The sequence below is a fragment of the Cydia strobilella genome, chromosome 5 (assembly GCF_947568885.1).
Source record: "Cydia strobilella chromosome 5, ilCydStro3.1, whole genome shotgun sequence".
Lineage (NCBI taxonomy): Eukaryota > Metazoa > Arthropoda > Insecta > Lepidoptera > Tortricidae > Cydia > Cydia strobilella.
The window spans coordinates 19,239,378-19,265,126 of NC_086045.1; the positions used below are offsets into that span (position 1 = coordinate 19,239,378).

Below are 25,749 nucleotides of genomic sequence, written 5' to 3' on the forward strand. Positions count from 1 at the left end.
GCTGGAGGAAATTATCTTCGCAGGCCTTAGTTTTGTAAATGTAAATTGTTGTAAAGAAATATTCATTGTTACAGTTTAAATTCATATGAAATCTTGATTTTTAATTCACGTTTTTGCCAAAAAAAAGCATGTGTAACAAAGTGTTTACAATGTCATCTGTCACTTTACTCCAGCTCTTAAAAGTACACATCGTAATAATTTCAAATAGAGTGTAAAATAAATATACTTAAATTACGGAAAACTAATATCTATGTAGTGATACAGTTTGTGCATTTGTTTACAAATTCAAGATGTTCTGACTAGATTTGTTGGTGACTAGAATAAAACAATTAGATTGCAGTAGGTAATAGGTATTGACTACGCTTAGCTTTTGCTTCTAACATTGCACTTTTAGTATCAAGGAGCGATTTTAACATTGCGTCTCTAACTCGATGCTTATACGTCTATTTTGGCACTTTTTTACCAAATGGATAGGTAATACAGGTATTTAACAAAAAATCACATTAAAACACAACATCCATAATCTTTAAGTTCTCTTATAGAATACAAAAGGTATACTTCACAAACGTATACATTGTTTTGCGATTGGAATGTTTATTTACAGTCATTATCACATAAAATTGTATTATTCTAACGTTAGCTACTTACCCTACTTACATTTCTAAATCTGTAATATCATACATCCTTGTACATGTACATGCAACAGTACTTGCCTTCTTACGATAAATACTTAAATTTAAAATTCGTTTTATAATTTTATTATTGCAATACAATTTAATGGACACGAACTTTTGGCACTTGAAATTGTTTTCACTTCGAGTTTCGTCACAAGTTGTCAATTCGTTTGATTCTAATTTTCACTTCTAATATTGGAAGTGTCATATCACGTGGAATGTTAGTAGGAGTGTCAGTTAGTGTGCAGCGCGGCTAGGTCGCGGGCGGCGCCGGGGCAACGCTACGGCCATTAGAAAAGATGATTGTTCGATTTGGCTAGCGGGCCGAGGTGGTCGGAGAGCAGGTAGTTCGGCGGGGCCACGCTGAGCAGCGGGAAGCCCGAGGGCTGGCGCAGCAGCCCGCAGCCGCCGGACCACTTGCCGCCGCCCGTCACCGCGCCGCCCCCGCCCCCTCCGATACCGTTCAGCTCTTCGCATAATTTGTTTGCTGTAACACAGAAATATGCATTATAACAATTGTAAAAATATAAATATGCATGTCAAAGGTAGACGCAAGTAGTGACAAGTACATATGTGACGAACTGTGGCAATACGAGACACAATACAATTAACGTTTATATAGTAAATAGGTATCATGCTTGAAAATATTTTATGTTAACTCTCTGATTTGCTAAGAAAGTAATAGCTCTAAATTTAATCTAATTTTAATCTCAGAAACGAGTCGCAAGTAAATATTTAGTTACTACATGCATCAATACAAAAAAAAAAGAATTTTTCAATATTCATAATCATAATTTCAAATGCAACGGTAGTCGCATCAGCATAACTTATCCAAATCGCAACATCACAAACGCCAGAACTCATACAAAATCTATTCGAATATGAAATCAGACTGCCGCCGTCGGGCGAACATGAAATAATCGCGGTAACCCAATTAAGCACTAATCACCTAATCCTTGCGCGCGGCTCCGTTGTTTATTCAGACCTGAGTGACAATCGCGTGCACAATTAGCGCAAATGAGCCGAAGTGAAAATCTGGCGCGGGCGGTGGGTGGCCCTAATGTGATTAATGTGGCCGCAAGTCCGCCATTACCGCGCGCCACCAGCCCATAAAGCCTGATACGGTGGTCACGCAAAAAACATGCACTCGGCCGCAGTCGCTAAACAAAACTATTAATATTTATGTACGTTAGTAGCAGAGAATTATATATAGAAGTTGTAAATAAACCTTGAAAATCCTAGGGATTGATCCCACCACCGCCAATTCTGGGCACAATGGTATAAAAGTATTTCAGCTAATTCTTGAATTGTTACCAAATAGTAACATTGGCAAAAAGGTATTTGTTAGTAAACTAAAATAAATGTCATATACGAAGGAAAAAATGACCAGAGCTGGAATCGAACCAGCGTACCCCGTTTACGTTCATAGAAAATAATTTAATTTGTTCTTAGAGTATTTGTTAGTAGTTGCGACCGCATGTACTGAAAAAGTTCTAAGAAGGATAAACAATCTGCTCTAAAAGTAAGCTTTGCGCGTTCCATTCGGAACGTAGAACGACGTGAATTAACTGTTGGTTAAATATAAACTACACAACGAGAAGTAAGTATAATTTTAGAATTATCCGTTTTTTGCACTCCACTTTTTTCTACATTGCCTATCTATATATTTATTTTAGCCAGTATAAAACATAGAGTAAAAGGTGCAATTAAGTACCTACGACTCTTACGAGCAAACATTTCTCTACAAAAATATTCTGACGTCGACTAAAGCGCGGCATTTTCACATTTGACCCGGATTCTTGTCACAATAAAAAGAGGTAATAATTCTATTTATGAGCCGCTTATTAGAATTAAACATGACGTGTGTATTTGTCGAACGCAGCCTTGTTATGGCCGCCCACGCAGCCTGCGACTCCCCAAAATAGCACACTTCGTGATCGCGTCGGGAATGTAAAAATGACTCACTATGCTATAATTTCGATCAATGCAACATTTGAGAGATTTCAGTTGTTGGTACAGAAATACATGAGGCCGCTGGCCAGTAATAACTCCGGTATTAAAACAGCATGTGTGTAATGTCTTATCCTTAACATGTTGCTTGTTTAGGACACCACACCCACATACTTACCTACAATATTCAACTAGAATCAAATAATTCTTCGTGTGTTATTTTAGTTACGAATAAAACATAGCTGGGACTAAATAATAACTGTTGTAATAATATATAATGAAATACAAATATATTTTGGTGGATGATAATGTCTCCAAGAAAACCAAAAATAATTACTCTGCACTTATACTTTAACTAGTAACTGCTTAATTTTACATCAAATGAATCGCAAAAAACCCTTTGATAAAAGTATTCAAACCATATATTCCGACATGATTAAATTACATGAAACATAACATGAACATTTAAGTAACATAATAATTATAACAATACAGTAAATATTTATTGATTTCAAACTATATTTTGTTTATTGGCCATTGTACTTCTCTTATATTATTAGCATTCTGGCGAGTTTTGCTATTTTTTTTTATTTTAATGCTAGTATAGTTTTAATTTGTTTAGTTTATAGATCCGATAGATCGTTTTAATAAAAATATTATGTGCGTATTACTTTGTGTGATTTTAGAGAAATCTAAATATAATAAATACAATGTTATAAAATTCCATGTAACATACTTACTTATACCTATCTATGACTGCGAAGCGAAGCGATATATGTACCTAAAGTTTTGTATATAAAACCTCTAGTCGCTTTACTTTCTCTGTATTACAATTTATAGCAACGAAAACTAGAACCAGACATACCTATGTCAACATAATGTACTTACTTATGTATCTACATAAGTAAGTATATGTTACTTGAATGTTCATGTCTCATATTATTTCAGAGCGTAATAATAACTCCGATTGTATGATGGCGGCGAGGTTCGTGTGAGTCTTTACATATCTCCGTACATTCTGTCGCTACATCGTAAATTTCGAAGCTTTCACATTAATTCTAAATTCAAGAATTATTATGTCGTTAATGTTGAAAATATTAGATTTAATAAAAGTTTTAAAGTATAAGTCATATTTTAGCCTAATTATTTTTCGTAGCATTTTTATGTTCATCGAAAAACCATTAGGTAATTGGACATAGTTTTTGGTTTAACAATAAAATTTATAATTTATATTTATATATATATTTTTTTAATTATTTTTTTATGATTTTCCAATAACTATTGGAAAAGTTACAGTTAATCCCGGCCGTCTATGCCGCAAAAAACGTATATTTCGACACTCTCGAGAAAATTAATAGGGTACTTCCCGTTGACTTAGAACTATAAAAACATGGCAAATAATATCGTCTTACACTACAGGAACAGGGAAAAATAAAAAAAACTATAAATTTGTAGAAAAAAAAACAATAATAAATAAGTTAAATTTGTACGGAACCCTCGGACATAACATTTCTACTCGTAATACCTACTCGTAATACTCTAGAATAAATATACCTATGTGGATAAAGTTGGTATAGTTAGCTTACAGTGTTTATAATTAGGGCTATGCTCAATGCTCATAACAATTTATTGTTGGCAAGTCTCTCCGCGCGAGTGGTGTTACGAAAAGCTCTTCGATATTAAAAAATACACATTTTTCATCGTCCCATCGCACCAACGCCAAGATCATCGTGTAAAAATAAATGTTCGGTCACCATGACGTACACAATATGGCTACATAAACAAATTAAACGTTTACCACATTCTGTGCTAGGAACGTTCCAGAGCCGCTGACGTTAATGCCTAGAATGCCTAGACACCGAGCGTATTAGGCCTATGCTAAACCACAAAAACCCGATGAATAAGTAGTCCATCAGTACCTAGTCAGCACCAATAGAAGCAGATGATAATAATCGTCAAAAGTATATATCATTCTAAAATAGTTAGAAAACAAATGTCTCTATGAATAGACCAATAGGGGATATTACTGCAATGTTCTTCCATCAGAGTGCACCACTAGCCTTCTTTTTTAAACCATAGAGTAACTTATACATACTGTACCTTTAACAGATTGTTGACAAGTTTTCAGAGATAATAAAATATGACATTGGATTGGTGCATCAAGGCGGTTTGTTTACAGAGGACCTACCGGGAAACGCGAATCAGAAATTTCGGTTACATATCAGAATACCGAAAATTGATTTACCTAATGTCGAATCACCTATGCTCGATTTACCTATTTTTTTAAATACCTCATGGTCAATTAACCTAAGCTCATAGCACCTAATGAACGAAACACCTACCTAAGCTCTGATTAGTGATTACCTATAGTCGATTTACCTAAAATTGACACACCTAATGCTCGAAATACCTAAAGCCGATTTACCTAATACACGAAATACCTAATGTTGTTATACCTAATGCACGAATTACCTAAAGGTGATATACCTATTGCTCGAAACACCTAAAGCTGATATACCGAATGCACGAATTACCTACAGCTGTTATACCTAACGAACCAAACACCTAAAGTTGATATACCTAAGTTTTCAGAATAGCATTATCATTGCCACGTTGGCAAACTGCAGCACTGTTGTAAACAGAAAAAGTGAAAAATTAAAAAGTAAAACCGGCGCCCGTTATTTTCACTCAAAATTTAGTTGTATCAAAATAATTCATTTTAAATTGCAACCTTGAGAGTGTTTTTGTATGAAATAAATTATTGTGATTAAGTTTTGTATGTATTTATAGGTAGGTAGCTATAGGTATTTCGTTCATTAATAGGTAAAGCAGCCTTAGGTATTTCGTGCATTAGGTAATTAGGTATAACAACTTTAGGTGTTACGTGCATTAGGTATATTAGCTTTAGTTATTTCGTTCAATAGGTAAATCAAGTTTAGGGGTATCGTCTATTAGGTATATCGACTTTCGGTATTACATGCATCAGGTATATCGACTTTAGGTATTTCGTTCGTTAGGTATAACAGCTTTAGGTAATATATCCATTAGGTAAATCAACTTTAGGTATATCGTTCATTAGGTATATCAGCTTTAGGTGTATCGTCCATTAAGTATATCAGCTTTAGGTGCTTCGTGCATTAGGTATAATAGGATTAGGTGAAATGTGCGTTAGGTAAAACGTGCATTAGATATATCGTGCATTAAGTGCTTCGTCCATTAGGTTAAATGGAATTAGGTATTATGAACTTAGGTCATTCAATGTTTAGGTAAATTGATCGTTAGGTATTTTAAAAATAGGTGAGTCGAGCATAACATAACATTAGGTAAATCAATTTTCGGTATTCTGATATGTAACCGAAATTTCGCTATCTGCCCCTTTATCGCTCGAATATGCAAGAGTGACAGAGATGATGGATAACGAAATTTCCATTTTTTGTTTCGCGATAGACCCTCAGATTGTGGTAGTGGCGCCACCTACGCAGTTTCACGTGATATTCCCTATTGGACTGTAGCAGATACTTTTGAAGATTAACTGTAGAGATTAGTCTCTATTTGTAAAGCTGTTACTATTCTATACGCTAGTTCGATGCTGGCTATAATGTATGTATTATAAATGTGAAAGTAAATGTCTCTACCTGTCACCTTTTACACTAGGTACTGAAATGATTTTGATGAAATTTAGAATGATTAGATTAGATTCATTTATTTCTCATTGAAAATGTACATTATATTATACATATCAAAATAAAATGCATTCACAAAAAGATCGTCGCAACTCGCAACACAATATCAATAATAATAATTAAGCATGAAATTTAATAAATAATAATAATAATAAAAAAGTCCTTTCTATAAATAGCACGTATAGACCGCGGGCCAGGAACAGATTTCCATGACCAATCGCCTCCCGGGCGAAAACTCGTATAGTGATTAATGTGGTACTCGTATGTATGATGAACCCTCGTGAACGTCAGCTGCCGCTCCGTTGGTGGGTTGAGGAATGGCAGCAAATAAAGTCTATAAAAAAAATTTAGTCATCGCCCCCCGCTTGATACTTTGTCAGATGATAGTTTAGATGCTATTGTGAATAAACAAAATCGTCAGCGGATTGTATCGCTGTGGAAAGACCGTCAGCTGGTCACATGAACATGTAAAATTGAACATGTAATTCCTTAACCCTTACCTTACTCCTTTTTCTATAACTACCATTGTACCTAGCTTTAAGTGTTAGTGAGTAAGTTCTTTTTTTGTAACTGAAGTGGCGCTGTTTGTAGAAGGTTTTTACAATAAATGTATTTTCTTTCTTTCAAAAATAGAAAATTCTTTTCAATCGTCGGCGTCATCGCCTCCCGTTTGATACTTTGTCAGATGGTAGTTTAGATGCTATTGTTAATAAAACAAATCGTCAGCCGGTTGTATCGCGGTGGAAAGACCGTGTTACGCGTTTCGGAGGCTGCCATTCCTCAACCCACCAACGGAGCGGCAGCTGACGTTCACGAGGGTTCATCATACATACCCGTTAACCGCTATACGAGTGTTCGCCCGGGAGGCGATGACTGACGAAATTTGCGGCTGGCTCGCCTCACGAAGCTTAGCCTTTGAGATAGATATATTATATTCTTTTTTATTATTGAAATGAAATACATCAAAATGAGAGAGAACGGGGAGGAGGGGATAACACAGGAACAACAGGCCGAATCCTACGTGGCACATAAATTCACGCAATATTTAAACGACCTTTACTGCCGCGAACCGAAGTCTTTTTGAGGGTCTAGAATATTTATTCCTTTGTTCATGCTAAGATGGTGGCAAATAAACTTCGACAATGGGGACGTTTGTATGAAGAAACGGTCGTCCACTAGCCTTTTAAAGGTTATAGTTATATCAATGATACAAAACACACGTTATAGAGTATGGATTTGGGCAATTATGATTGCAGCCACCCATTACTTGGATGAATTTACCGCCTCGAGTTGAGATTAAATTTGAACTCGAGACTTTGGAAATCCGGTCTAAAACGCTGTAACCAATTTACATATCAAACCTCGCTTACCTTGGTGACTCTTTCCTCTACTTTCTATATATGTGTCGTTCAAGCAAAAGGTACCATATTGTCGCTAGCCATACGGACGCTCTGCCAGGTTTTGCGTATAAAGATACAATAGCAATATAGCAATTTTCGTCCTTATGGTAAGCGACAATGTGGTATTTTTTTGATGGAAAAGGTCACATATACAGTGACAATATTATACAATCTACTAGTGCATGATCTCTAGAACAGTGTCGTATTTTAATCGCAGTTTCACTTTTGATCCTTGTAGTGGTGTTCCTTTGCCTCAAGAAACGCGATGTTGCCAGGTTGAAAAGTGGTGCCTTCCCCATGTATTGCCCCTTACAATCCTCTAACATTCGCCGTTGAAAAAGTTACACCTTTTTCACAAATCGGATTTAAGTAATTCTAACTCTTAGCGCAATTGCTCTACATGATTAGAGATCATTCAATATACTCTAATACCGACCTACAACATTTCTTAAAGCGTCAAGCATCCGCCCTTCCGCAGTAAAATTTGCCTGAGGCGTCCAGTATTTTTGAAGTGAAACTTCTAATGCGACTTTTCCAACAAGGTTGCGTTAACCGTTTAACGCTACCATGGAGGGGGTATGAAAGCAGTGTTGCGTTAAATCTTTTTAGATAGTAATATACTAGGCGAACATAACTATGAAGGAGGTTTACGCTCAAATCTTTCAATGAAGTTAGAATAATATAGCTGGAGAGGTGACAGGGAAAAATGCCGATAGATAATTTAATTTTATACTCTATTATTAACTCACTAAAGTTAACTTTCGCTCGACCAGCACGGTGTCTCTTATCTCTCTCTCTCTCTCTCTCTCTCTCTCTGTGTGTGTGTATACTTGTTTGAATATACATACATGTACCAGGCGAACATAAATATGAAGGAGGTTTACGCTCAAATTTTTATAAATTATCAAATTTCGAAACAAGAGTGTGACCAGTAAGTTGAATAGGTTAATTGATGCTCTTCTTGTTAAATCAATGATAAGTAAAAGATGTGATTAATTGTGAATTGTAAGCAATAAAGTTTGTCTTAAAGAAACAATATGAGCACTAAAAATCAATTTCTACCCCTTCCTATTTTCATTTCCACATTACGAAGTTTCACTTCTTCCGCGCGGAGGGACTCCACGCACTATTTTTATCATTTATTATTTTTTAATGTGCAATAAACATCAAAAAAAGTACAAAAGGCGGACTTAATGCCCTATGGCATTCTCTACTAGTCAACCATAGGGCCTAACAGAAAAATGTCAAGGTGGGTGCAGTGAGAAACGTCAAAAGCAATCAAGTAATACAGAATATACCTTATCTAGATATTTCGTAATATATAAATGTAGTGAATATATACATATATAAGTATACAGACATATAAATTTTATTTATTGTTACAGTGATAATTATTTAGGTAAATTTCAAAATAAAAAAAAATAAACTAACTAATAATTTTTGTACTATCATGTTTTGGCAATAAAGTGATTTGGATTTGGATTTAACATAAAACTAAAATAAACTTATAAATAAAAAATGCTCCCCAGGTCGCTATCATTATCATGTGTTATGGTGCCCAGAAGACTGGCAGCGTTACCTCTTTGGATAGCCAGACTTAGTCTCTGGCCGAAGTAGCTGCCAGCCCTCCGGTCACCAGAGGCGTCTACGAGGCGCTTGGAAATGGCTTTGAATAATAATACTTTCAGGCTCTTCTCTCCTATTCATTCCCCGCTAGAAATAGGAGTGTTTTGTTTTTATGGGACATTTACGGCATATCCCCCTGTGAGAGCTCGGAAGTTCCCAGCACATGCTATAGTCTAACGCAGTCTACTATAGGCTTAGTGAATACTATGTTTTATTATTATGAAGTAATTTGTTCGACACGTACAAAAATATTTACCTGCTGACGTAATAGGCTTGAGGTCGGGCGGGGAGAGGTGCGGCAGAGCATGGTGTGCCGGCTGCGGCGCGGGCGCCGGCGGCGGGTGCGGCGACACCGCCGGCGACGCCGGTTTGTCGCGCTTGCCCTCCGCCTTCACTGGGGTCTCGCCCGCCTTTTGCTGCGCTAACCGCTCCTGCTTGCGGAACTTCGCTCGCCGGTTCTGGAACCATACCTGAAAACGAAGTTGACGCTGTTATTTTTCAGGAGATAATTGGATGAGTTTTGCATTATTTGTGTAACATGAATGCCAACGATTTACAAAGCAAGATAAATACGACATTGATGACCTCGGTCACCTTTAATATTTATACGTTTTTTGTTTCGTGTGTGTGGGCCAGGCGTCTGACTTGATGATACGTTAATTTCGTTTCAAATATATATACAGGGTTGGGCAGATTAAGTGTCCTAGTTTAAAAATTGCATAAAATTAAAACAAAACTTAAAATTTCAATACTAAACTTGTTTTTATTTTAAGCATACTCTTATATTTACAAAATTAATTCATGAGCTCAAATCGCTCGCCTTTAACCTGTATAACTTTACGCATTCTACCATAGAATGAGTTTCACGCGGCACGCACTACCTCATCTGGTATATCGTCCCATATCTTGACCAACCGATGCTTGAATGAATTTAAATTCATTCCCTGTGTGCTCCCAATCCCGCTGAGCATGTATCTTCATATATAAAAGTCCACCGGATTCAAGTCTGGTGAAGATGCAGGGCATTCTTGCCACGGTATAAAATCAGTCAAATTCGTTCGACACCAGTCTTGTGTACGTTTAGCTTTGTGAGACGGGATACTTCTTGTTGAAAGCAATAATAGTCATCCCCATACAACTAGGATATTTTGTAGCATATGACCCTGCAACACGTTCTGAGTATAATAGTCTGGGTTAATTTTTACTCCCCGATTAATGAACAGCAGTGGTAGTTTGCCCCTAGGTTTGGTGACATAGCACCCCGTACCACGCTCACGAACGCTTTTGATTATATTTTTTACACAAACAGATGGTTTTCGACCAGGTTTGGGCCTGATTTTTGAAGATCCATGTTGAAAACAATGTAAAAACAATAGATATCTAGCTGACATCTAGAAATCATACGGATGCATAAATACTCGATTAATAAAAAATAATATAATTAAAAAAAGTTCCGCTATGTTTAAGTAAAATGGCAGTACAAAACTAGAACACTTAATCTGCCCAACCCTGTATATAATAATAGTATACAACCCATATCTACGAACAAATTTTAGCATGAAGCGGGAAAACATGTCTACGGTCTGCGGCGTATTTTGTACACGTAATGTTGCTGGGCAGTGAAAGCGTTCGAACCCATTAAGTGTGACGTGATACAGACGTTACAGTTGCTAATCATAGCCTAAATGGGTGCATATTAGGTGTTTCATATAATTTCATAAATATACCCTTGACATAATGAGATTTCGTATCATATCAATGTATGCCAAGTGTCATGCATATACAGGTCTGCATTATTTATAATATCAATTAAAATGCAATTTTTGAAATACCTTTTGATATACATTTTGGTATTTCAGATGTTATTAGCCCTTGTCGATTTTTTTTGGAAGATCACAAGTTAGATATACCTAAGCCAAAGAGGATATAATAAGATAGAGCGGTACTGTCATAGTAAATTTTGTAACCACTGTAAATTCACTGCCATGTATCGACATACTTTAAAACTAAAAATGAAGATTTATAAAAATACGGTAAAATGTATTTAAATATGGATAAATGATTTTTTTGTTTGCATTAATTATATTTATATGATTTTGACCCATGTTCTTTCACTGATATGCGTTAAAATTATAAATAACAAACGAAACCGTCAACGCCCTCTATACGAGAGTAGGCCAAAACTAGTGGCGCCATCTGATCGAGAATCAAATTTTCGTGATTTTCGAGGCACGTTTTTTCCTTAGACTATATCCATCTATTACGGAGTTATATCTATCTTTGCCTAAGCTAAGCTAATTAACTTTTCTAGTAAGAGCTAACGTAACCTTAAACATCTTGAAGTATATCGATTTACCACAGCTACTAAAATTGTTATTATCATTTATGACTAAGTAATAATATTAATATATATAGATAGACAAATCCACAGCGGCGACATCCTTTCCATTATACTTAAAACATAAATGCATCCCTACATTAAGGCTTAGAACGCATTGCGATTAATTTCTTGCGGTTTCAGTTTTGCAAGTGCGTGCGCTTATGAAGCATACAGTACGTTACACTATTTGCGATTCTGAAACCGCAAGAAATTAATTGCAGTGCGTACTAAGCCTAATAATTACGGTTTCAAATCGAATGACTAGAAAGAAATGTCATATAGTTTAAGGGTTAATGTAAATAGAGCTTTGAATTTAATTATAATATACATATATTAAAAATTATAATTCGGTACGTGATATAATATCATGTCATTCATATCCTTATGATATCAAACCTAGTGCTCCCTATGTTAATTGGCCTGCAGTGTCGATTAGTAATTGATATCGATTATTAGTAATTGATTGTTCTCAAACACGTTGATTACCTGACTGAACGTCGATGACGCAAGAGAAACATAAACAAAACGGGGAATAAAAAAAAGTAATAAAAACTTCCGGAACGTACGTGGGTTCGGATAAACAAACAAACTAGACCCGACTAATGGGAACGCATCCCATGCATCGCGCGCCAAATTTTAATGCAAACCGTTTTATATTCGTTCGAATTCGAGCCAATCCGAATTGATCATAATTCGATTTGGTGCTAGAGATAATTGCAACTGCCACGGGCGCTGATTGGGCCGTGATAAAAACTGGGCGCCGAGCGAGCACAATCATACGCGCCCTATTTGTTCATCTCCGTGCTGATGATGTTTGCTCGCCTTTATACTCATTTCTTCATTTAACGTCGGTCTAAAATGCGGGGAAATTCAGAGCTGTTTATTCTTATTAAGTACTGTCTCAATAAAACTCGTTGTTTTAGCAGATGGCTTGAGTTTCTTTAAACTGCCGCTTCCTCTAAGCTTCCTGTTTATCCAACTTCACCCAAATTCGTTGAACTGTTTTGATCAACAAACATACAAATCTCCAGACATTGACATTTATAATATTAATTAATGAAGAATACTTTCTTTGACTGAATTAACACTCCATTTAAGAAAAGATCCCTTTCAGAAATGTATTGTTACCTACTTAATTGTGTCAATAATGAAAATTGTTTCGCATAGTTTCGCCCATTATAGGTACTGGTCGTCAAAGATCAAAAGGAATGAAATATTTACCAGATACTTCATAACCACCCACGTGTCTGACGTACATTACCCTTGGCAGTGATCGCGACAACGTTAATGACCTACTCGGATACATTCTAGAAACCACATACACACTTAGGTATATATGTACTGAAGGTTTATAAAAATTACAGTTACTCAAGGTTGTTACAGATTTGTTATGGTAAACACAGGTCTGATGATAGATAATAAATAAATTCGTCGGTTTTTTCATCTGGCAATGGTAGGTAACTTAGTACATAACATACGCCGGTCTCCTGAAATACTTCGAGTCAAACCCAGAAATTGCTTTAAATAATGACTGTCTCATAAAAATATTACCTACGTTTGAACAGTTGTAATGTCTAATTAGTATTCTTACGTGCCCGTGCCGTGAAACATGGAAGTGAAGCATTAACATTGAATCATATTTAATGGAATTATAAGAGTTATTGGACCAGTTTAGGTTCTGTGCCAGTGGGTCACGTCAGTCTGACAGGTGTACCATCTGGAGACGCGCTAGATCAAGTTCTGTCACTTTTCTGAAGGAGCTAACGAATGTTTGTGTCACCAATGTTCTTAAGCTTTTCTGTCGACCCAGCACCACTGAAGGGCACTGCACTACGCCGCCCGCGCTACTCTAGATTATACGTACTTTTGACTGCAATTTGACGCTGGCCCAATGGATATTAGTGTCATAAGCGAAATGATTTATAAGCATTGTGTAATAATTATAATGAGACTAATTTAGTACTCAAGGATTATACTCATTCCTACACTTGAACAGTATATCGTCGTCGATAAACACAATTATAGAATGCCACAACACAGCAGTGTAAGTCAATACAGCTGAAAAATATTTGCAGAACATTTGTTCAGCAAATGAACTCGAAGATGGTCGAGGTTGATTATATCGTCGAATCCGTCTAAGAGAAAATCAGTGCTACGAAGTGGAAAGGTCCCACGTACGTGCCAGGGTTAACAAACGAGTCGGTGCGCGGCTAACGAACATACCGCGCCTGATTGGCTCCGATCCTGCATGCCGGCCGATCGCCCCGGGCGCCCCGACATTATTTCCGAATTGGAAAAAATCAAAGCTCGCTACCCATGTGGCATCCGCAAACAAACAAATAATACAGGAGCTACCGCCAATACAAATGAGTACCGATACGATGGCAGTCGGAATGCCAAGGAGTCAAGCCGAGCGCGGCCCGGGGCAAATACACGTCCGCCGATGTGTTTGTTTACCGAGATGTTTATCGAATACGATGCGTGCTACTTGAATAAATATTTATTGCGTAAATTTCATTTACGTTTCCCTAATTCCATCCACATAAAAATATCTACGCATGCATTTCATTTGCTAAAAATGTTCACCAATACTGTAACTATTATTGATTAACGATTTATTTTAGTGGAGTAGTAAAATACGTAAATGAATGGCGACCAATAAATACGAGTAAATATACAAGCAAATGTCAATAATAAATAACGGGTGGGCAATTAAGCGCGGGTCGGAACAATCGAGCGAAGCATCGAAATGCACTTTGCAAATGAACCGAGCGGCGCGGCGCGGTGCGGGGCGACAAGTAATGTAATTAAACGCGAGATGCACACGCCTGCAGATGCTGTCTCACTGCACATTAACTGATAAGGCCCATCACATTATGATTAAAGTGTTATGATGGACTCTTATTGCCTCATTTACTAGAGCCCATCAACGTGATATTCAAGTGGTGATATTTGATAGAGATATAGCCGAGCCGAGTGCTTTAATTTAACACATGAAGCAATAAAAAATTAAATATTTAGATATTATAATATTTCAAATGTATTTCTAACTGCGAAAATCAATGTTATCAGTTACATTATATTATACATATTACAAATGTCTAAATTTTATGAATGATAGAATGAGTCCCTTGTAAAATTTAAGTTATGTTATAACCGGATAAATGATGCCCGAATTAACCCAAAAAAATTAATCAAATTAAGTGTTATGGACAGCTCGTGACCATTACCTACAGTTATCTTATGACGTTGTAATGTTTCACCGAAAAACAGTAGAATATTTTCGCAAAAACAAATGAAAGATCTACGCTCGTACCGTTTATCTAGCAACAACCACCTCTCACAAACCCGCAAGGGGTAGTTTAATACAGTTCCCTCGGCAAACAGACGAGCGACAATGGCTGAGTATTAAAATAAACACAGTCCTGCGCCATGTGGCGCTGTCGTGGCGAGCAAACAGCAAACAACAGCTAATATATTCAGCAGCTCGGCTTTGCTCCGCCAGGACCGCGGCCAGGCCATTCGCAAACTTACACTGACAACTTCATCTTTGATTTTCTAATAAATGTTCTAAAACTAAAACATCCAGTGCGCTCGCGACTTCCCCGCATTATTTATCTTTCAGCAAACTACCCCACAAATTCCTACATACGCCGAATAATAAAATTGAAAAATCATTTCTCGCAGATCATTTGTCATTGAATTAGGCGAGCAGGGGAGCGTCATGTGTTCGGCATACTATTTGGCTCGTGGATGTAAAAAATGCTTCGAGTGTGCCAAACGCAGCGGAAACAATCAGGGAGGACATTACTTGAAGCGTCATGGTCGCATTTACATGATCAGACATTAGGATAGTTGCTTGTCATATTTCACCTCTGAATATACATAATAGATAAAAGTTTCTTATCTATCGGCAAGCATAGGTACATAGCGCCTACAAAGTGTTGGCAGTCAAGAAAATACTTGACCAGATGAGAAATGGGCCGGAACATCAAAGGAAAGTGTTAGCAAAAGCTTGAAAAGTAAACATTAGGCCATCCGGCAAAATTGCCTGCTCGAAAGTTTCGGATATCGGTATAAAATCTACTGTGAAAGTTGGATATCAACTGATAATCGTTAAAAGCTCGCTTATGTATACAATTTATAAGAATCATCGGAGTCTAGATAACAATGTTTTAGGACTGGTAACTCCGTACCATGAGTAGGTACGGAGAATATTACAATGATAATTAGGTGAGAACTTTAATTAACTTTGTCAAGTTTACAAACGGCATTACCTATAGTTTACTGAGAATCCCGACTGTCCGTCACACCAGGATGCTCTAATTAGATAACACTAGAATTTTCCACCATACGCCGCGTAACAGGTTGGCGATGTTTGCGATGCCAACTAGCGCTATGTACAGAGGCTCGTCTTGACACGTCGGGGGTGCTCGGAGGCCGGGAGGCCGCGCGGAATGATCTAATTGTATTCATTAGCCCGGCCCGCGCTCGCAAATATTGACTGAAGCCCCGGACCCGGCCTCTGCGCCGCAGAAAATATTATATCACACAAATGCGAATGCGAAAACGTGTCAATTCGCACTCCTATGAAAGATTATTTTCGAAAATTTTATAGTAGGTATAACATATTCATTGCCATCGACCCGCTAAGCGGGTTCTCTGTTCGTTGGTTCGTTTCGCTACAAAGCGAAAAACGAATGCTATAGGCTACTGTGGTAGCTCGCGCTGGCAGTGAATGAATGTGTTAAACTATTTTCGGCTATACTCTTCCTTATGGGTCCTTAACTCTTGAAGTAGGTTTCCAACGAGCAGTTATATAAGCCAGTATACAGAGTAGTAGAAGTATGCAATTAGCAATGGGCAATATTTTTTGTTACGGATGGCTGTTTTAATTCTCTTAGAGATTCTCTCGCCGTCTCGTCTGTGTGAATTTATGAAAAGGTTCTAAACGCACGTTTTGTCATGAGATAAATAATTTATCGCTATACTCGCTTATTTTTAGGGGTAGCATTGACTTGTGTTGGACATGATGCATTATGTTTGTTCCGTTCTGAATAGGTGCTGTTGAAAGTCAGAGTTCTGTTATTATTTCCTGTATCTAATACTCGTACGCTGCGCGCCGCATTTTAGGTACCTATGTAAGTATATACATTTTTTTAATACCATGACGGTGGTATACGGCCCGCCTGGTGGTAAGCATTCACCGTAGACTATTGACGCCTGCCATTATCGGGGTGTTACATGGGTTTTGCGACCCTAAATAATGTACATTACGAGGCACATATAATCGGGAACAAAGTATTAAACTATTTTATTGCCATCTAGCTGCCAATCTAGGGTCAACATAGGGTATACACTTAAGCCTAGTACACTGAACACCTCGAGCGGCGCAAATATGCAGCCATTGATTCTGGCTGTATGTTTGAGCCGTTTGGGGTGGAAACCCTTGGAATAGAATAGAATAGAATAAAACTTTATTTTATAAAATTTAAGTTACAGAATTATGGCCCGCCAAGTGCAAGCAGTATGATTTTATTTGTAAAACAAACACATGACATATTTGTATGTCTTATCAAAAAGATCTGATGTAAAGGAAATGGGGCTCAATTCAAGCATGAATTGGCTCACGCTTAAGCTATGTATATAATTAAATTAATTGACAGGGATACGAGGTGGGGCCATCCGTTTGGAGAGTGGTTTTCCTCTTTCTTGTTTACACACATAGACAATATCACCAGTACGCAGACCAGGCAACATAGGATTATGGTGGTTCGGCTTATCATATCTGTCCCCAGGTTGCGTAAGACCCGGAATTTGCTGATCCTTTAACTTACGACCACGGCATTTTCAGACAGCTGGCGAAGCGCCTCGCGGAGGCGACTGGTGATAGAAGGGCTGGCCTCGCAACGCATTGGCATTGCCGTCCAGCGCGGCAATGCCGCCAGCCTTCTTGGTACCTTGCCACAAGGCACCGAGCTAGCTAGCGAGGCTTGTAGTTTACCATAAATAAATGAATTCTATTCTATTCTAGAGCCATTTTTTAGGGTTCCGTACCCAAAGGGTAAAAACGGGACCCTATTACTAAGAGTCCGCTGTCCGTCTGTCTGTCCGTCTGTCACCAGGCTGTATCTCATGAACGGTGATAGCTAGACAGTTGAAATTTTCACAGATGATGTATTTCTATTGCCGCTATAACAACAAATACTAAAAAGGGAACCCTCGGTGTGCGAGTCCGACTCGCACTTGGCCGGTTTTTATTTTATTTATAATTTTAGTTGTAGTTAGTTGTAGTTTTTAATTTTAGTTTAAATATAACTTACTTTAAGGCTTTATTTGTTTTTCTTTATATTACTTGTTATTACAATAAACCTACTACTGTGAATAAATATAACATAATTTTGATAAATATATATATATTTTGTCGCTACTTATAAGCAAGTAACAAGTAGTCCATGAGCAGTCTGACATTTTTCTGCAGATTTATAAAACAAAGATCACAGGGACAACACATCAATCAGATTACACCTAAATTGATCAAAATATAAACGTTTCCATTTCCCAGAATTTTCCGTCAAACTTACGGTAACCGAATTATCCAATGTTCATGGACACCTATCCAAAAGTAAATCAATCGCGCAGCGGTCGAGCGCTCAAACACGAACACACCCTCCTGTTTATACTTAGCGGATGAAAAGGCAACACCGAACGCCCCGGAATAATATTAGCTACCCTCGATAATCCATCCAATTCCACCACCTTAAATTCACATTGTTAAATGAACCCTATTTACGCAACGCTACAGCTCACTTTAGCTTGTATCATCTGTTAAACTTAAGTCGTTCCGATGACGCTTGGCTTTTTTACTAACTGGTAACATGTGTTAACATTTGCTGATAATCCAGGATTAACACATCATAATAAAGAGATGAATGCGCGTTTATTCAGGCCGTATGGCGGCTATTCGACGACGTTTAGCGACAGGTGCGTTGGCGCAACTCATCTACTTTAATTGAGTTTTGTTTATTAATAAACAAGGCTCATCTGGTTTGCTATTTACTAACAAAAATACTTTAATACTTTTAATATTTTTTTGTAGTTATGAATATTATTTCCTCGCTATACTTAGTGTTTGCAGTATTTTTTTATTTAATTTATGCTTTAAAAGTAAACATCCAAGCGTTTTACATACCAGTTCTACACTTGGTGTGTCACCTCTATATGGCTATTACCACAGAATAACGAATAGTACTACCGTACTGATACAATTATGATACTAATTAATTTAGTCTGGAGTAACGCAAAGTAATAAGGACACGGCCATTTTCACGTGGTTTGAGATGTTGAAGCCATTCAAGAAATATATTAAGTAAGAGATGTTGCTATAAGTAATTCGAATTGATAAACAAAAAAAAACAAAACTAAGTTTTGGTTGATTCAATATACCTAGGTACGGTACAGTCAGCTAAACTTTGCCCCTGGATGCTAAGCTACACATTTTGCTGGCTGTAAATTAAGATACATATACATATTTTATATTCATCATTCTCAGCAAAATTAGGTATATAGGCATTTTTGTTCCTACTGCGCAAAAAGTAATCATAATATTATTACCTATCTACTTTACAAGGGTTGATAAAGTTACAACCTCGAGTTAGCACAATTTGAACAATTAAAGTTTACTGAATCTTTGAGTTCCAGTCACAGTTTACTCCATCTGTCAACCTGTACATTTTCAACCAGAAATGATTTATGATATATATTTTTTGGGCGTCAATGAATATAATAGTGACAGTGGAAGCAAGTGGCCACCGGAGCACCCTCGACAGATGCGCGCGCGCTCACGCGCCATTACCCCGCCACCCCCCACTTCCATAAATAAACACCAGTTGAGCTAAACTAATGATGAATCTCATAAATTACTTAATAATACACTGCACATTTTGAGCCTCACTATTATTTTCAAATAATTTAAACAATTTTATAACGAGGGTAAATATCACAAAGCATAAAAATCGCAATATGGTTAGATGAAATTTCCATTAGTAACTAAAACTATCAGCTCGTCTTATGAAACTACCTTTCGTAGCCACTTTTTCCTTGAATAAAAGTCTAATATGAATACTTTTTTATTGGCGTTATTCATTAACTGGCTACGAGCCTCAATTACCTATTTTAGGATTTGTAATTGCTATTAGGTAGCTATTAATCGTTTGTCTTAATCAGTTATTTCGACTTTTGTATTTGTGAGAAAGGCATAAAACATAAATTAACTAATTGAGTTTTGTAATTTTTTATGAGTAAAGGGGAATGTGTTACAAAAGATAGTACCTACATGCTAGAAAAATAATTTACTCCTTTAGAAAATGAGACAAATGAGGTGAAAAAAATACTTAGGTACTTATAACTTTCTAATTTATAAATTATAACTAACAAATCTACTAACAACTCTTGTGAGAAGTGTTTGTTATATAATTTAGATCCAATAATGTTACAGTAAATACGTTACTAACTTTACCAGAAGCTATTTTTTAAATCAATATTTCTTATAAGTAGTAGGTACCTATAATATTGTATAATTTTAATTTTGAATTTTTATTAATGTTATTTTATATTTTTCATTTTTTTATTTTGTATTTTTCTTTTTGTAATTTTTGTAATTTGTTAAAATATGGGTATGTAAGACCTGAAATAAATGATTTTTATTTATTTATTTTATAACAGCATAATGTCCATACAGCTAACCAATAAAACTTATCCATAATCTACAATGCCAAAACAATGAACTCATAAATAACAATCCGATCTAAAATCGCAACAATTAATCACCCGCGACCGATACAACTGCCGCTTCCCCGTTGATGCCTTTTCAATTAAAAATGGGTCGGATTTGAATCGATGTGACGCATCACCGTGATTAGCGACATCCGACAATGTCGCAATCAGACGATCGCTGCGACACGCGACTCGACAAATAAGTGATAGCGATCGGCAGATGTTTCAATTGAATCAAAAGCCAGGCGGGAGCATTGTCCACTTAGCTAGATGACGAATTTGTCATTTTAGACTAGAAATCAAGATAGTAAGTAGCAAAGTATACAGATCATTAAAAATAATAATACTGTGACAATCTTAATTGGTCAATTTTGTTTATGGAAACGACCCGAAAAATCACACAAGCAGCCTAGTTTAGAATAAGCGAAACAATCACTGAACTAAAACTTGGTTTACAAGCCATTCATGTTACCAATATTAAATTTATGTTACCATGGGTATATTTATTTCCTTGTATAAGCTTATTATATCCTAGATACTAAATGACATTTCAATTGGCCACTTTAATTTTAAACCAAACTTTTTTACTAAAATAAATACAAACAAGCATTCAAAGTGCCTATGCAGGAGTTAAAAGTGAGTAGAAGCCCTCATTTGTTTAATATATTCGTGTACCTACGACACTTTAAAATATTTTCAACAGTCCGAGTCAATAAAACGAGACGAAAAGGGTTCGAAACGAGACGATCAGCCGCATGATAAATGTGGCGAGCGGGGAGGATGATATAAAATAAAGTACAGTTAATGTTCAGACAATAATGGCACTTGTCCCTCGTGCTTATGGTAAATGGTTCGTAAGCGACGTGTGTATGTGGACGAAATGTGGGGCGGCGTGTCACTGGCTGCTGAAGAGATTTAGCTTGTGTTTTCCGTCGAAGAAAGAAAATAAAATAAGAACTAAGTTAAGATATATTTTGTAAAATATCTTGCATTCACGTTGTTTTTAACCGAATTCCGGCAAAAGAGAATAGTCTCTCAAATCCATCAGTTTAGTTACATATTTACCAGTAGCACGTAGTACTTACTACACTTACCGAGTTTCTATCATTGCATTTTTTTTGTGTTACCTAAAACTAGCAGATCGAATGAAAATAAGTATAAAATATATTTAGGGTTCCGTACTTCAAAAGGAAAAAACAGAACCCTTATAGGATCACTCGTGCGTCTGTCTGTCTGTTTGTCTGTCTGTCCGTCTGTCTGTCTGTCTGTCCTATTTTCTCCGCAACTACGGGACCAACTAAGTTAAAATTTGGTATACATATGTAAGTTTGTGACCCAAAGACGGATATGTAACGTAAACAAATTAATTTTAAACATGGGGGCCACTTTTGGGGGGTAGATGAGAATATTAAAAAATAAAGTTTTTCAAACTATATCGTGTTACATATTAAATGAAAGAGCTCATTGTGAGAATCTCAAATATATTTTTTTATAATTTTAGGATAAACAGTTTAGAAGTTATTTAAGAAAATAGGTAAAAATTAAAAAATTGACAAAAAAATTTTGTACCTTTAGATTACAAAAAACCTATAAATAATTTACAGTCAGGCTTTGTCAGGCAGTCGGACTTAATTAGTTAGTTTTTGATCCGACCCCTACGGGTTTTTTTAAGATATTTCACTCACGTTTCACATAAAGAATACATGTTTTAAATTGTGTAATGTACGGAACCCTTGGAACGCGAGTCCGACTCGCACTTAGCCGGTTTTTTAATCTGGCCAACCTGTGTCACAAAAACAAGTTGAAATAACAAAATGTGTCAAATGTCAATGTTCTATGCCTGTACTTTTAAGAACACCGCCGAACAATTATATTAACAATTTATGGTTATTTTCTTCTACCGAACAAAATCAATACTCAAACGGTTTTCCACTTTGAGACATTATACAACAAGCTAAAAAAAATAGTGTAACTGTATAATTACCTAACGGGGTCCCTTTTTTTGACATAATTATTGAGTCATAATTATAGATGGTATAGAAAGGACGACAATCTCTTATGGCAGAACTATTGCAAAAGTGACCAGCTTTCAGCTGTAAATAAATAGTAATTCCTAATCTCTCCAGTGGCGCTAGTTAGGCTCTGGGACATGAGTATAACATGAACTATTATATAAGGCAACAAATAACCCGACCAAATTACGTAGGTTGTTTTGGTAGTATTTCGGTGTAATTACTGTTTTTTGATGGAAACTTTTCGTACATAGAGATTTGGCTCCTTTATATAGTCTCCATGGTCATAATGTAATGATTGACAGATTATCATTAGTCATAATTCTGAAACCGTTCACTTTTCAGGATTTTCGTAAGGTTATCCTAGATAGGTTAGGTTAGGTTGTTTTATGGGAAACAATAGAGACCCATATCTAACGCATAACTATTACTAGATCTTTTATTACTGTAAACAATAACTTATAGAATTCTCCAAATCAAAATAGATCTATTTAGCAAAACGCGCAGTAAATCAAAGTAAATTGATACGGACGCTCGGCGAGGACGCAGTTATGGTATGATATGTGCCGCCTCATGCCCCGCGACAGCGCGCCTATGCTGCCCCCGTGATGGGGGAAAAATGAACTTCGCCGGTAACAATAGCTAAACAAATCAGGCAATACAAGTCGGTCGTTTCACTTTTATCATATCCTGTCTGATTGATGTAGTCCGAGACTTTAGTAGTATGAAAAGACTACAAACAAATTATCATTACAGTTAGATAAAGATATTACTATGATCTTAACCAAAACATAAGTGAGACTGCGATTGAAATATATTTTTTCACCAATCACCACACCAGCTGTAAAGGCTCTCGTGATTGTTCAAAAACTGATAAGAAAGCTGCACTTTATTCACATGTGAGGCAAAGTTATGAAATGCAAATTTTGACTTGTTTTCTTATGTTTGCTGGTAGAATTGACTTTTATGTGATGATTTTGAATGATAAATATTTAATAACATTAATTTTGAATCGATATGCTTTGATTTTGTTTGATATTTTACAGTTAGTATTTTCCTTGTGTTGCTGTGGTGAAAAATTTTGTGTTTCACTCGGTGGCAAAATTTGTTTAACCCTCGTGCCTTAAAACCCTCGCAACGCTCAAGATTCCATCTTTCGAACCACTCGTTACGCTCGTGGTTAAATTTTAGAATCTTTCCCTTGCTCGGGTCTCAATATTAGCACGAGAGGTTAAACAACAACTTTACCCCCTTTTGCAAATAACTATTATTGTGTTAGTTATGATAATTTTAAAACATATAAAGTAATAAAGAAACACATCAAAAGATTGAACACAAAGTATTAAAGTAAACAAAAAATATGAACATGTAAAATTTGTATATACAATGTATAACTTTGTAATATTCAACAACACAAATGGAGCATTCATGAATGCTTGTTTCAAAATGAATAGGAAAATAACAAAAAAGTGGTGTCAAACATATCTAAGCTTACTGGTGCAAATTGTGACGTTTTCAACCAAAAGGTCGCCGGCCGGTTGTCGCTTGCCGATAAGGTTGATTTCAAATTGAAGCTATATGGAAATAGCGCCTTATTGACAACCGACAATAAGTACCCTTTTGGATGAAAATGGCACAATTTATCTTACATTTATTCTTACATCTGTAGGATTGACTTCTTAAACGCCATCCAAATGCTATGGACGCTTGCTGTAATACAATAAAGTTTAACAAGAAATTGTACAGTCGCCATGAGATATATCAGAGCGGCCGAGGTGTTCACAATATCTAACACCTTGACAATAGATAAGGTTAGCTGGAAGTGATCCCTTATAGGGATAAGTTCGCCTTTGTACCTAAATTTATGTGAATTTCATGGACACCTTTTTTTGTACAATAAAGTGATGTACTACTACTACTACAATAAGGCGTGTTCAGATATTTGTGAGCGCCATATCTGATGGCGACTGGTGCGTTGGGGTAAGTGCTGGGTAAGATGAAAAGTCGCCCGTAATGCTTCGGCATACGGACGATTTTTTGTCTTACCCCTCATGAAAAGCCCTTTCAATGTTACCCCAACGTACCTTACCTCTAATTGAACCGTGTGAACCAAAGATAGATATAACTCCGTAATAGATGGATATAGTCTAAGGAAAAAACGTGCCTCGAAAATCACGAAAATTTGATTCTCGTTCAGATGGCGCCACTACCTTTGGCCTACTCTCGTATAGAGGGCGTTGACGGTTTCGTTTGTTATTCAACAATTTTAACGCATATCAGTGAAAGGACATGGGTCAAATCATATAAAAATAATTAATGCAAATAAAAAAATAATTTATCCATATTTAAATACATTTCATCGTATTTTTATAAATCTTCATTTTTAGTTTTAAAGTGTATCGATAGATGGCAGTTATTTTTCTGTGGTTACAAAATTTACTATGACAGTACCGATCTTATTATATCCCTCTTTGGTGTGAACAAAGTCCTCCCACGGTATGTTACAATGACCAGTGTTCTCACACGAACTCTAGTTACCGCCGGTACTTAGCCCCCAGAGGATCGACACTTGCCCCGCGTCTCCGGGGACCAAACAACAAGTCGCGGGCTAAATGAAAAATAATCGCACCATAGAAGGGTGACGCCAATATTGAAATCACCCTAGCGTGAAAGGGACATATTTAACACCAATCTAATTCCTGCAGCGAATGTTAAGAATGAGTATGTAATTGATAATGGCACCGAGACCTCTGGGACCTGCTAATGTGAGAAACTAGGAAAGTTTCAGGTTCACACGTTGCATCGTTTTAGGGGAATTCAGTTGCGCCATTTTTTAATCACTTTTAAGTGCTTGCTACGATTTGCACTTTTTTATCGTGAATAACTGAAGAAGAAGAATTGGTTATTATGAAAAATAATGTGGAATAGGTAAAGATTTTTGCAAAACTTTTGTGCAAAAGTGTTATTACTTACCATCATTTTGTAACAAATTTCTGCTATTATGCATATTTTCTCAATCGTAGCCTAACTTATAAGTTTAAGTGCTTTTTCGCTAACGTACAATTATGAAAACCATGGTGTTTATCCTCGTTTAAATTATTGAATTTCTTGACTATCAGTGTATTTTAATAAAATAGTAACGTTGTGCAATTGGAAAAAAAAAACAAATCATCATTGTAGAACGAAACGGGACAATACAAACGAAGAAAGAGTTAGACCAAGACAAGTCTGCAACGATTTTGATAGCAC

The 25,749-nt window shown here is 36.5% G+C and overlaps 1 protein-coding gene across 1 annotated transcript in view; it reads right to left on the reverse strand.

Moving 5' to 3' along the window:
• Window positions 1–732: 732 nt before the first annotated feature.
• Window positions 733–25,749, reverse strand: part of LOC134741488 (paired mesoderm homeobox protein 2B-like) — a 46,875-nt gene continuing 21,858 nt past the window's right edge. The window contains exons 3-4 of the mRNA XM_063674280.1: window positions 9,590–9,803; window positions 733–1,161 (exon numbers count right to left, since the gene is read on the reverse strand). Of these exons, the coding sequence (XP_063530350.1) occupies window positions 965–1,161; window positions 9,590–9,803 (411 nt within the window). The 3' untranslated portion in view covers window positions 733–964. The remainder of the gene's footprint in view (window positions 1,162–9,589; window positions 9,804–25,749) is intronic.